This window comes from Astyanax mexicanus, chromosome 20 (genome assembly GCF_023375975.1).
Source record: "Astyanax mexicanus isolate ESR-SI-001 chromosome 20, AstMex3_surface, whole genome shotgun sequence".
Classification (NCBI taxonomy): domain Eukaryota; kingdom Metazoa; phylum Chordata; class Actinopteri; order Characiformes; family Acestrorhamphidae; genus Astyanax; species Astyanax mexicanus.
In genome coordinates, this window is record NC_064427.1 from 29,788,917 (window position 1) to 29,803,366 (window position 14,450).

A 14,450-nucleotide genomic window follows, 5' to 3' on the forward strand; every position below is an offset into this window, starting at 1 on the left:
TTTAACATTCTTTCTACAGCTGTGTCACATGTATATTGGGAATGTGTCATAAAAGGCATTATTATCACCCACAGTGGACAGTGCAGTAGGTGAAAAGGATTATAACCAGTAACAGCTGTTGTGTAGTTTTAATCATCAATTCATGGACTTTACAAGACCTTCAAGGGTGTCCTGAGGTATCTGGCCCCAAGATGCTAGCTGTAGCTTTGCTAAATTCTCAGTAAGCCGATTGGGCCCATGTTGCTGGTTCAGTGAATCACTGGCTTTTGACCAGTTTTGGTAGGGTTAAACCACTGCATACTGGTAACACCTCACAAGATCTGCCATTTTTCACAATTTGGCCCTTGTCAGAGTTGCTCAGATGGACAAGGCTGTAGGTGATAAGGATTGTGACCTGTGGTATCTGGCTAGAACTTTCCAAGCGGCTCAAAGCGATTCAATGCAGGAGGTCCAACCAGCATATCCCTCAGGTCAGTGCAGCATTCTTTAGCTTCCGTCGGACATGGCAAAATTTATAGGACACAATATGTAAAAAAAAATCCTGTAGCATTATTGTTGCCATGTCAGTGTATATTATTAACCTGTGTTAGAACTCTTTGACAGAAGGAAATGTCAGGTGTCAAGATCAAAATTGTCAATACTTTACTATTGATCTACTCACCCTTGCTTTCAACACTGACCTCAAAACCCCCCAACAAGCATTACTGCAGGTTTGTCATTTGAAGGACATCTCTATTGTGGTTCATGGTGTGCAGATGCTGTACAGTGGATCATACTAACTGGCAGCTGGATCAGAGGGTGAACAGGGAGCAAAGTCTTCTTAATCTTACATGATCATTAGCATGATTCACTGTACCCTCCTCTCCTTTACTTTAACTGCCTCTTCCTCTCAGTCTCTTCTCATTCTCTCATCAGTCTCATCCAACACCCCTGGGACAAAGCGCTGAAGTGTGGGTGCTCTGTAATATTGCAGGAGTGAACGTTCAAGGCCTTCACATTTTTCCATCCTACTCTGATATCTATCCAGTACCTGGGGATTCCTGTTCTGTATACGCTTTGAAAATATTCAGTGGCACATTTCATGCATCTAAGGTATTGGATTATACAGCTACAGAAGAAAATTATGAGACCACTTCAAAATGATCAGTTTCTCTGATTTTAGGCCAAAAAAAAAGAGCCAACCTGGATATAACTAAGTATATGATGTGGGGTTGATGCTGCGGTTGGTCAGGTTTAGGTTCAGCAACAGTATGTGCTGAAAGAATGAGGTCAGCTGATCCTGAAACTAAACCAGGTTATTCCATCAATGGATTTATTCCAAAATAACAATGCCAGGATTTATGGGGCTGGAATTATGAAAGAGTGGTTCAGGGAGCGTGAGATCATCATTTTCTAACAAGATTTCTCACAAATGCATCTGGAATGTAAATAAGAGAAAGAAAGATAGTCACAAGCTATCAAACAAAGCCGAACTGCTCAAAGTTTTGCACCTGGAGTGGCATAAGGTCACCCAAAAGCAGTGTGAAAGACTAGTGGAGAGCATGCCAAGACCCATGAAAACTGTGGTTACAAATCAGGGTTATTCCACTAAATATTGATTTCTGAACTCTTAAAACATTAGTTTTGCATAAGGAAAACTGATTTTTTTTTAAGTGGCCTTTTTCCCATAGCTCCATATAGGATTAAAGCTAGTGCAAGTGTAAATACTCCCAAGACTTATTTAGACAGATACAGATTTGACACATTTTATATATATATAATTATATATATATATATATATATATATATATATATATATAATTTGTAAATTCCCATATAGCAAACAATTCATGCTGTTATTATTTAGACATAAATTCAATGCTATGGTATAGGGTTCTGTCACTCCACACCTAGTCTAGTCTTTTCCAGGGATGTCCATGCATTGTTCAATAAGACAGTGCAAAAGCACATGCTGCACACATTACAAATGCATTCCTATGGAAGAAGAGCCATTGAGCACTGAACATAAATGTATTAAATTATTCTGGAACCTTTATCTTTGTGAGCACACTTCATGGTGAGCAGCACTTGGCTGGAATGCACCTGAGCTTCCCCATCCTCAGGTTCATTACTAGGTCAAGGCAGCCCGCTCTAAGCCAAGGCCTGGGGCTCTCTCTTTCATACAGCCCCACCGAGACTGCACAGCTCAAAGCGGATAGACGATTCAGCACTACGCTTACGCATCTTTATCCACAAGCCCATGGTGCTATAGAGGAGGTCTAAAGCTGTTAAGTGTGTGAAAATGGGGAGGAACGCACTGTATTGTGGAGATGATGGTGATGATTACTATATTATCTGTTATGGGCTTCGTAACTGCGTGTGATCTGATCCATTTTCACCCTGTCTGAAAAATCCATCTGAAGGCCAGCTTTTAATAGTATCGTGTTTGGGATTGTCTAAACAGGTCCATAGAGGTCAAGGTTAGGGTTGCACAATATATTGTTTCAGCATCAATATAACATTGTATATGTAGTGTGATAAATGTTCTTTTCATATCAACAATATGCTTTTTTAGCATTTTGAAGATATACTAACCCAAATAGTTAGTTTAAACACCTATAAGATGGGTTCTGAGCGGTCCAGCGGACTAAGGTGCTGCCACTATGATCAGGAGATTGCTTGTTCGAATCACGCTTATGCAGCTTGCCATCAGCTGTCGGAGCCCCGAGAGAGCACAGTTTCTCTTGTCCTCTCTGGGTGGGTAGATGGTGCTTTCTCCCCACATCACTCAAAAGGGTGATATCTGCAGCACAAGGCGTCTGTAAGCTGATGTATTGGAGCTGGGTTGCTGCACTTTCCTCCAAGCACACTGTGATGATACTCAGCAATGCTGCATCAGCAGCAGTTTGAAAAGAGGAGGTGGCTGACTTCAAGTTGAGTGTAAACTGTGTGAGTGAGTCCATCCCTCTTCATTGCATTTTTGATCCCATCACTCTGTGTGTTGCAGTACTGTTACAAAAAAGTGATAAGTTGACATTGAAATTTGGAGTCGACATATTTTTTATAGTTGACAATGTCAATATAATTTTAAAAAGTATACAAATCATTGTATTATGCGTTAAAAGTATTTGAAAAACGTTTTTTAAGATTCCACCACGACTGATCCGTTTTATATGTGTTAATATAACACTGCAATAAATATTGTATTTCATGAAAATGTCTTTTCTGAGTGTTATCCCTCTTGGAAGCAAAACATTTCCACACAAACCATCCACATAGAATCTTTTTTAGGAAATAAATCACATTTAGATGATGACGCTCATAGCAGCTGAGATATTATGATATGATAGTTGCTTTATATCTTGTATAAAATAGCTTCAAATGCAGTACACGTCCAAGATTTGGACACACCTCCTCTTATCCTCTTGTGTTTTCTTTCTTTTTATTATTTTTTTACATTATAAATTTTATATTATTATTATTCTTTTGTAAACAAAAAGTGTTAAACAAACCAGAATATGTTTTTTACTTTAGGTTCTTCTAAGTACCACATTTAGCTGTGAGAACAGATCTGCACACTCTTGGACTCCTGGAATAGTTTTCTCAGCATCTAGAAGGAGTTATTGGAGGTGCTGAACAATAGTTGCTGTTTTTCCTTCACGCTGTGAAGCTCCAGGCCTTCTTAAATCACTTCAAATCACTTTAAATCAATCTCAGTTGATCAGGTTTAGATCAGGGGATTTTGGAGGACAAACACATTTTTTACAGTTTGCTACATAATTCCACATGTGCACTTAACTGTATTCATGTCTTTAATATTAACATACAGTGTAGAAACCACATTAAATAAAGAAATTATGAAAAACAATGATTAGGACGATGATGCACTGGAGAGCTGGAGAAGCTTGCTGTCACATGTGCGCGCGCACACACACACACACACACACACATACACATGGATGCAGTTAGGCTACAACAGGATACCAGCTACAACCTGCATATCCTACCAGGTAACTTCAACAAAGCACACACATACACAGTGTGTGTAATAAACAATATACAGACAAAAAGTTAGAACAGAAGCTAAGGTGGGTGTCCTCATCAAAGGGGCATCCCTTTGTTCCACAGCCCACCTGACCAGTCCAGTGAAGTGTTTCTTAATGGAACAAAGAATCCCAGCACACACACGCTCACACACTCACAGACTCATATACACACACCTAGAGATGAACCCATGCACCAGCAATGGGTCGATAACCCACCGTTACAGAACAGATATATACACACACACTGCATACAGCATCCTATTATATCCCCCTCATAACCTCTCACTGCTGCACATGGCAGCTAATATTTAATAATAATCATAATAATCAGATTACAGCACTTACTCACCTTCAGTTCAGACCCTATAAAGATTCCTGCTTCCCTTTAAACCCTCCTCTCTTCCCTCCTGCCCGCGCGCGCTCCCTCGCGCTCCCTCTCTCTCCCTCTCTCAGAGGTAACGAGGGAAAATCCAGTCGCGCGATGCCGCGAGACGTTGTTTATTTATTTATTTAGTTTGGACCGTTTTCCCACCCGTTTTCCGCCAAAACCCCGCCCATCTGCACCAGTATTGGATACCAGGCTCCTGGCTTCTACTCTCTGATTGGTTAGGTTTTTGTTTGCGTTTTTTTTTTTTTACTATTTATTACATTTTTTATAATTGATTATTTAACTGAAATATTTTATAAAATTGTGTTAGCATTTGATTAACGTCTCATTGCTTCTTCTCTCTGATTGGGTAATTTTTGATTTCCCTTTTTTTTTACTATTTAATTGAAATTTTATAATTTATTATTTTATACATTTATTATAAAATATTTTTTCAATTTTTGTTTGTGTTTGATTTAAGTCTCTGTATGTTTTTAAGTTTGTGTGTGTGTGTTTCATTATATATATATAATTATATCGTAAAAAAAACGTAAATTATGATCATAAACAGTCCACCCGTAGTCCGCCAAACTCCGCCCATATTGGATAATATCTTCTGGCTGCTGTTTGCTTCCTTTTTTTATTAATTTTCATTTGATTACATTTTGTATCCGGAATTCAGCAAAGATGGGTTCGTTCTCCTCTTTGACTGGATATTGTATTCATAAAATTTAAATTTACTCTATTTTATTGCACATTGTACCTCTAGTCACACAAACTCCAGGCTCTAAAATACATGGACTGGTTCTTAGTTCACAAAAATCCACCCGTTTCCCGCGAAAAACCGTCCATCTATGCAGGTATTGGAGAACAATTTTTGGTCTTCTGCTCTTTTATTGGGTTTTATTTATTTAGCAAACTTGAGGCTTTGAAAAAGACTTTCATAATTTCATTTATGACCACAAACAGACCACCCGTATTTCGCCAGACCCCGCCTATTTATACACACATATATGGGCTAATCTCCTTTTACTGCTCCCTGAGCGGGAAGTTTTTTTTTTTTTTTTTTTAATCAATTTCTTTTGGCACCCGTATTCTGGCGGAGGCGGGGCTGGTCGGAATACGGGTGTGAAAACAAATCCAGTTGCTGGGAGAGTAGAGCATCCTCTCTCTCTCCAGCCCACCTAAAGTGCTCAGTCTATGGCTGTTTTAGCGTTAGCGTGAATACAGCGCCTCCCTGTGGTCAAATTATGGAACTGCATCAAGCAGTAGGTGTGTAATATTTTTCTCTACAAGATGGAATCAACGCAATGCACAGTAGATAAGTAAAGATATAGATATAATAGATCAAAGACAGATATTTTTACTATTTACAATTCTATTAAAAAATCTTATTAAATCATAACCAATAAAAATAACTAATACAAATTCTTTATATTATTTTATGATGAATTGACAAACACAGATGATCCAATAAATTCTCATTCAGAGTTAAGAAGATATGGCCTCCACTTATGTTAAAGTTATGATAAAAATAAAATAATTAATAGAAAAAATACTTATGATTCTGATTAATCAATATAAACAGTATAAAAGCCACAGATAAGCCACCAAGAAAGCTCACAAAAAAAAACAGTTCAGCCAATTCATCTATTGTACCCTGTAATAATTGTCAGTCAGTGACAAATACTATAAACAATTGAATATTAAAATATCAGAAATGTGTTTTCAAAATCATATCACCATTGTTAACATTTCCTTGTGGGATATATATTTATATATTAAATTATTGTCCAGCTCTATCTCTAGTTACAACAAACTAAAAATGACAGCTGTATGCCTTAGTATAAAAAGAGGAACAAACATATCACAAAAAGCATTTTATTTACAGCAGCAAGTGAAACAGGAGAAAGACAACATTCTAAAACTACAGCGCAACAAATACGGCTCTCAACCATTCCAGGGTTTAACACTAAATATACAAATCACAGTAGAAATGGTCCAACTAATAGGACAAACAACATAGCGAGATACTGTAAACAGCATTTCTTTATATTACAATACATTACATTACTAATGCTGACAGACATGTACATTCTGAGGGGATGGGGGGCGGGGGTATGGATGGGGTGCTCTGCTCTCTGATTGAAGAACACTGTGAAGCTTAAAGCAAAAAAATATATATACATGTTAAAATGTTTTTGACTCAAATTAAGTTAAATTAGTGTAAAATCCTCTATATACTCTACCATGTTTGTCCACATGCATTTATTTAATATCTTGGTTCTATATATCTCAAATGTCCAGAAATGTATGCCTTTTATTTGAATTTTAAAGCGCAAATTTCAGTTTCTGACTGTAGGGGGAGCCCAAGAACACATAATACAAATTCTAATATGTAATGTTGTTTAACTCTTTTCCTACACTAGTAAAATGTGTTTCAAGTCTGCAAATAGCAGAGTCAAAAAACATAGATATTTAAACATGTTTCAATATTTTTCAGGATTAAAATAACAAGACGAAATGACAAGCTTTTACCAAAACAACATTTCTGCATATGTCTCTGATATGGTTTTAACATCATAAAAAGCATACTTTGCAATTTACAAATATTACACTACCACAACTGCGAGCAAAAAAAATTAAGAGATTATTTTTATTATTTTTAAGTTTTAGCCCAAGTAAAGCTGCTTAATTAAAATGTGACGCAGTTGTTTGTAAACTAGTGTGTGGCTAAATAAATCCGTGTTTACTGCATTGATTCACATTAGCTTCTCTTGTTCTGTAGAAGAAGTCTAGACTGTGTGGATAGTAGAGCTAGTATTTACCTCCAGGGTAAAAAATAGATGTACACTGAATGCCACAATATATTTTTTAGTGTCTACAACAACATGCACACAATTCTTGTTTACTTTAAATTAGCGTTTTAAGCCTAAATACTATCAATTAAAACTACTGTTTTAATGAGCTAGCCTTATAAAGCAATCAAGAAGCAATTCCCAGCACTTTGTTGTCCTACGACTCTTGTTGTATAAAGAAATTAATGTACCGTATTTTACTGACTATAAGGTGCACCGTATTATTAGGCGCACTATCAATTATCGTTTATTTCATGGTCTATTTTCATACATAAGGCACATTCAATTATAAGGTTCATTTTAAACGACAATAGTAAGGAACAGGGCTTACGCCTTGTTTCCCTTCTAATAGGGAAACTGGGGGAAACGCCTAAGTAAACAAAACTGTAACTCTTAAAGAAAAAACATTTTCTTTTAAAGTCAAACGAGCGCTGGATGTTAATCAACACAGGTTTCTCTCCTAAAAAACTGTTTATTTGGTTGAGTAAAGCTCTTCCGTTTATTTACAATAAGCTTGGATTTCTAATGGACTTTGAACAGCGCAGTTAGCAGCAGTGCTATTCGTGGTTAGCAGCGCTTAGCGCTAATAAATGCTACCCAACAGCTCTACACTGAGGAACCCTGTGTGTTCCGGTAAGACAGGGCGCTATCAGCTAGCGGTTAATCCCACGCAGCTTGTTTTAATAGGGTAAACACGCAGTGTACAGTCTGATATACTCACCTCTGTACGTTGAAAGAGCTAACGCTGTGGTTAGTGGCTAATGCTAATACTGTTCCAGTCTCAGCGAGTGGCTTTACAGCTCCTTACAAACTGACTGCCAGAATTCATACATTAGGTGCACTTTCAATTTTTGGGAAAATTAAAGGATTTTAAGTGCTCCTTATAGTGCGAAAAATACGGTAAATGTTCTTTATCCATTTCTAAAGGATTTCACACAAACATCTCTATTACAGAACAGTTTTTTTATGGAACCAACAATAATTATTCTATGGCATTGCTCAAAGAATTATCTGTACACCTAATTTGGTAGAAAAGCAAAAAAAAAACAAAAAAACATTCAGTTTGTTGTTTCTGTATTGATCCTCCAGATGGGAGTATTGGTCAGATGCATTCTGAGCACGATAGCTGTGTTTCAAAGCCTAGACTGCTGTTAAAGTAGGACAGACCCTCTCAATAAGACTGTTGTATGAAGAATCCTTTTTAGTGGCCTATTGGTTTCACAAATGGAACAGTCTAACGAGGTTAATTTGTGATGTCACCATAAAGGTCCCACCTGTGCTGTAATTTGTAGAACAAAAGTCGAGCCTTTTGCATTGTGCCACAGAAATGAAATCAATCTAAACATTTAATAACATGTAGTGCCTGCCCAGAGAACTATGGATAACCCAAGCGCCTGGAAGGATACAAAGTTAGGTCCTGCATTTCTTGGCTGTATATGAGGATCCTTCACTTTAGACCAGTTTTCTATGACAGCATCTGAGAATCGCAGCCCACACAGGCTACATCCTAGGCTTTAAAATGCAGCTATTGTGTAAAAAACTGGATCATATACTTTTTTTTAACAGTGAGTCAGCCATGGTGTGAATTTAAACACAATGATCTGTTAAACAGACGGCTTTAAAAAAGGTCGAACATCCATGGTTGTGGTACAGCTATGCTGACTGTAATATCTTCAGTCCTGATGACGAAAGCAGCAATCAAGCAACACAAATGATCTCTGTCTAAAACCAGACTTGCACGCAAAAATAAACAGCAGTTGATCATCAAAATATGCCCAAGACTTCCTCAGACTGGACACTCTTTGTCTACTTTGGTTTCTTGGAGTTTAAACTGGGAAGGAGTTCCTGAGCAGTCAGAATGTCAAGGGCAAAACCGCATAGCCATAATCAATATTGGGCGATTTACCTCATCTGATGCTTTAGAAAATCAAAATCTGGAATATCACAGAATTGCTCAGTTTTGAAAATATAGGATCACATGATAGTAGTAATGCCATATGGCCCAATGTCAACATATAAACAAGTTGCTGTAAAGTTGGTTCTAAGGACATACTTAATTCACACTGTGTGGAAACACTGTACACTTTAAGATAGTGATTTTAGGCTAAAGGTATACTTGCTGATGATCCGGCTGCCTTGTGAATGCATGTTACTGGAGATTTCCACTAGAGGGCAGGTGAGGCGTCTGATGACTGCTGGACAAAACACCAATCAGCTCCACCCTTACTCTGTTTCTCGGGCATTTCCTATCGCGTGCAGACGTAGCAGCCACAGGTCTATTTCAATTTAATGTACACATTGCCACAGCAACAAGGACACATCATACAGCTGCTCCTCAAAACTTTTCATCAGTTTAATGCTGCTGAGTGCTGCACTGCCCCTAGTGTTTTTTTTTTGTGCACTGCACCTTAATAATTTCTAAAGGACATGCACAACCAAACGCAGGACATCAAGGCAAACATCATGAAAACGCAGCCGCGTAGTTAACAGCAAGTATATCCCTACCCTTAGGTGAAGTGCTTTGACTAGGGCTATGTTCAGGCTGACAGCCTAAGTCCTATATTGATCCAGTTTGATTTTTGATAATCTGAATAATCAGAAATCAAATGAAATCCAATATTTCTGCACATCTAGATTGTATCCAGATTGATTTTTGATAGTCTGGACAGTCAGAAACCTCATGGAATCCAATATTTTGCATATCTAGATTGTATCCAGACTGATTTTTAACCATATGACATGCTTTTTTCGGCGAATCAGATCCAAACTACATTTGGAAGTGGTTTGTAATGCTATTACAATCAGATTTGTACAGATGCACCTGGCTGCTCAAATCAGATTTTAATGTGTCACTTTTTGCTTCACTTTTGTGTCACAGAGTGATTGAAGTCCAATCATGCCTGGACATGCAAACCTGATCTGATCATCTGTAAAATCACAGTGTGGACAGTCATCTCAACAGATCTGATTGCTGGGAAGCAAATTGGATTTACTTTCAGTCTTAAAAAATCTAATAGTCTATAATTTTAAGAAAAACAAATATCGGAGCAATGTTGGCTTCAGACGATACTCAAGGTTTCCTTGTATCGATATTGGAAAAGAGATAGTGGCCTCGTGCCAGCTCTAATTTAGAGCCACAAACACGACTTCCTTATAAGAAAGTGACATGCTAATGAACTGTAGCACTGTATCCTCCCCACACTCAGCCTGTTGATAGTCTGTGCTTTTCGGTGCCCTCCAGCGCCAGGCTTTAGCCAGAAGGTGGGGCAGACAGCACAGAGGTTCGTCTGGTGCCCTCAGTCCCTCAGAGCTCTCCGTCCTCATCAACTGCATTGTCTAGTCCATTGCAGAGGAAAGCCTCCTTTTCATGTGACATGGCGTCCCCGTTGTGGGCGCAGGTGGGTTTGCATGAATCTAGTTCTTCATCAGGACTAGAGCGAACCAGAGCACCTTCCGAGCTGTGCCATATACCGTAGCAAAAATATATAACCAAGCCTGCAGAGGAGAAATCGATAAAGGATTAAAGGCACTAAATATATAATACAATCACAATATATTTAGTGACAAATACTAGCAAGAGAATTGGGATGAGCTCCGTGGTTTTTAGCATGGCACGCTCTTCACATGCCATTATTTCAATAAATAAGTTAATTAAATAATGCTTGTACCATGCTAGAGCTGCCCCAGTCAACTGAAACACTGACTATGAGCAATTTACATATCATCCCTGTCTGACCAAGCTCATATGTTTAATGCTGAGGCGCCCACATACGTTTGGCCCCATATATGGACATATATGAAAGTTGTGCCTGAATGCCTGAACATCAAAATAGTCAAACATCACTTCATGTCTTTAGAACATCTCTGTGAAGTCTAGGTGTATGCAAAGTTACACATACCGATAGACATCCACACAGCGAAGCGTATCCACGTCCCTCTGTCCAACTGCATCATCAGATACACATTCACAAACATGCTAATCACAGGGATGAAGGGCAACAGAGGCACCTGCAGAGACAAATCAAAGGTCACAAAAGATTTTACTTCATTGCTTGATTCTGACAAACTCTGTTGTATATACAGCTCTGAAAAAAATAAGAGACCACTTAAAATTTATAAAAAACCTCTGGAATATAATCAAGAGTAAGGTGGATGATCACAAGCCATCAAACCAAGCTGAACTGCTTGAATGTTTGCACCAGAAGTGGCATAAAGTTATCCAAAAGCAGTTTGTAAGACTGGTTGAGGAGAACATGCCAAGATGCATGAAAACTGTGATTAAAAAACAGGGTTATTCCACCAAATATTGATTTCTGAACTCTATAAAGATTAACTTGTTTTCTTTGCATTATATGGTATGATATACCTATAAATAGTAAAATCAGAGAAACTGATTGGTCTCATTTTAGTCCAGAGCTGTATGTTAATAAATATATATAAAACTCAAGACTAACCTTAAAGGAAAGTTTGCATTTACTCTCCGGCTGTCTCCAGATGATGAATGTAAGTATGAGACAAACAATAGCTATCACACTGAGAGCAGCTACACTCCAGATGGCCAAGCCCCCCTGAACAGCCAAGATGCTGAACACCAGGATTAAGCAGCCTGCAGGTCAGACACAAGAAACATCCCTGAAAACATTACCAAAAAAAACAAGAGCTACAATGTAGGCATACACAATAAAACGGAATGTCAGTGTACTAAAATTAACATTTCCATCCAAATAATTTGTTTGTCCAATGTTAAATATCACTATGCCACAATTTATTTTTTACAAATCTACTAATGCTGATGAATTGTTTTTTATACTAGCATGACAGAAACTGAATCAAACAGTGTCCATCTTTGTGCCCTACCTAGCAGGCTGGCACAGACGTTGACAGCAGAGCCGGAGAGGCTGGATGGCTCCGTGTTGTCAGGAAATAACAGGGTTTTAAAGCTGAAGCGTTCCTCCACGCCGGGCAGAATGCCCATACTCGTGTTGCTGAATGATTCACTCATCTCCATCTCTTCATGTGTGTTCGCCATGTGGTACACAGGAGCGGGATGCTCTGGCTGATACCTGGAATACGAACAAAAACACTGTAAGGTGTTTCTGAAAAGCAGTTACGAGGTCATGGGGTTTACTCATGGTGAGAGTTTGTTAAGAGTATTTTATAGTATTAATTATTTTAACATTCAAACATTTAAATTTTTTTTTACTGCCAATATTTTACTTTTATGTTAACCGTAAACCACTTTTTTGAACATTCTGTGTACTTTTAGAATAATTCTGGATGGTATGTGAACTGTATAAATATGTGTAACTTAATCAAACATTGAATTAGAGATTTCAAAATTACAATAGAAATTGTGTTTACATTTCAAATTCCATAAAACTATTTAAGTAAATAGTTTTCTAAAGAAGCCATTTACGAATTTCCCCTAGTCCATACAAGATTTTGAGCATTGCTGTGTGGTTTGATTGCCATGACTCATGCCAGCATTAGTACGGTCAGGATATTCAGCCCAATTCAACCCAAAATGATTGGATAGAGCACCCAGTTCTTTCCACTGCACCAACAGCTCAATGTTGAAGGCCAAGTTCATGTTTCTGTTCCAGAGAGTGAGGAACTGAAGAACCCAAATTCAAACAATAATCGTCATGTTTTGTCAATTGACAGGGATTAAGCCTAAATGCTATGCAGAACTAGAATAAAGGAATTGGACATGGGACCTAAAAATAATTAGCTTCAGATTTGGAGTTCACCACAGTTAGGACAGTTCTTTACTGCTGTTTTGTGGCAAATCCAACCAAAATATGTCTTACTTTTATGTCCCTGGTTAGCACTGCAACTTTTCCACTGCAGGGCTGAAGGGTAACAGTATATATTATATATATATATATATATATATATATATATATATATACACACTGTATATATATACAGTATATATATACAGTATATATATATATATATATATATATATATATATATATATATATATATATATACAGTATATATATATATATATACACACACACTGGTTTCTCTTCGCTGCTTCTAACAACTCCTAGCCCTACTCAGGCTTTTGAGTGACATCTTGCAACTAAAAATATCCCAATAGAAACGAGTGAATTACAATGTCAGAGCATTAATATACAAATGAACAAATAAAAATGTACTTATTTAGAAGTTTCTCAAAAAACTATGAAAAATAACATGGAAATTCAACAGGGCTGCATAATATTTATATAATATAATATAATATTATATTATAATCATATTATATAGTGCATAATATTGTTTTTACACAACAAACGGAAAAAGAAACCAAAACCAATTTAACGAGTCCCCTCCAATGCACAGCGGTACATCACAGCCTTAGTAACTATTTGGTCCTGCACTGGAAAAGAATCCATTGTTAGCACTGTCACACTATGGAAACATGTCCAAAGCCAGAAGTTGGACAGTACTCTTTGTATAATGTGTATGATTTAGATAGACACGAATAGATAGAAGTGTTTCTAAACTGAATAATACTACTACCGGTACTTTTATTACTGTTGATATACAGTGCTGCTATCTTGAGTTTTGAATTTCTGTGTAGGAAGTCAGATTTATGAGGGTGTTCCAGTTGAAGCTTCTTACTTGGAACGCTGACCTCCTTAGAAATTCTGACATCTGAATTTAAATGGAATTTAGATTTACATACAGGAAGTAGGCAGAAGTACTGTATGTAATTTCTAAGAATGTTCTTCCAAAGTAATGTTATTCTTCCTTATTTAGGCATAAACACAACATTATATATAAGAACCACAAGCCTACTAACACTGTCTGGTTTGCCATGATGGCCTATGCTGTAAAGTTATCAGTTTCTTGAATCAAATGTCATATTATCATTACTATTTAACTTTTAGGTCAGAAACTAAAAGCTTTCCACTGCTGATCTTGTTCTGCTTATTGGTAATACAAGGTTTACTTAAAACATGACCTGCTGAACATACTAAGCTGAGTATGTTTCTGTGTGCACTTTATACTGGAAGTCAGAGCGGTATTTACTGATGACTCAATAGCAGCAACAGTCTCACCTGAGCACCAGCACGCAGGCAGCCACCAGAGTGTACGCCAGGAGAGTGCCGATAGACATGAGATCAACTAGATCCTTCAGGTCGAATAGGAAGGCCATGATGGCTGTGCACACACACACACACATAC

At 37.5% G+C, this 14,450-nt stretch overlaps 2 protein-coding genes across 7 annotated transcripts in view; both read right to left on the reverse strand.

The window, feature by feature from the left end:
- mtus2a (microtubule associated tumor suppressor candidate 2a) overlaps positions 1-4,506 on the reverse strand; it is a 105,646-nt gene extending 101,140 nt beyond the window's left edge. For both annotated transcript variants that reach the window (XM_007252460.3, XM_015606674.3), the window contains exon 1: positions 4,375-4,506. The gene's annotated coding sequence lies outside the window, so the exon portion shown is untranslated. The remainder of the gene's footprint in view (positions 1-4,374) is intronic.
- Positions 4,507-6,259: 1,753 nt separating this feature from the next.
- Positions 6,260-14,450, reverse strand: part of slc7a1a (solute carrier family 7 member 1a) — a 32,246-nt gene continuing 24,055 nt past the window's right edge. For 4 of the 5 annotated variants that reach the window (XM_007252464.3, XM_007252465.3, XM_022681317.2 and 1 more), the window contains exons 8-12: positions 14,324-14,426; positions 12,108-12,313; positions 11,705-11,856; positions 11,150-11,258; positions 6,260-10,745 (exon numbers count right to left, since the gene is read on the reverse strand). In XM_007252464.3, the coding sequence (XP_007252526.1) occupies positions 10,555-10,745; positions 11,150-11,258; positions 11,705-11,856; positions 12,108-12,313; positions 14,324-14,426 (761 nt within the window). In that variant the 3' untranslated portion in view covers positions 6,260-10,554. The remainder of the gene's footprint in view (positions 10,746-11,149; positions 11,259-11,704; positions 11,857-12,107; positions 12,314-14,323; positions 14,427-14,450) is intronic. The other variant, XR_007427436.1, reaches the window with a different exon arrangement.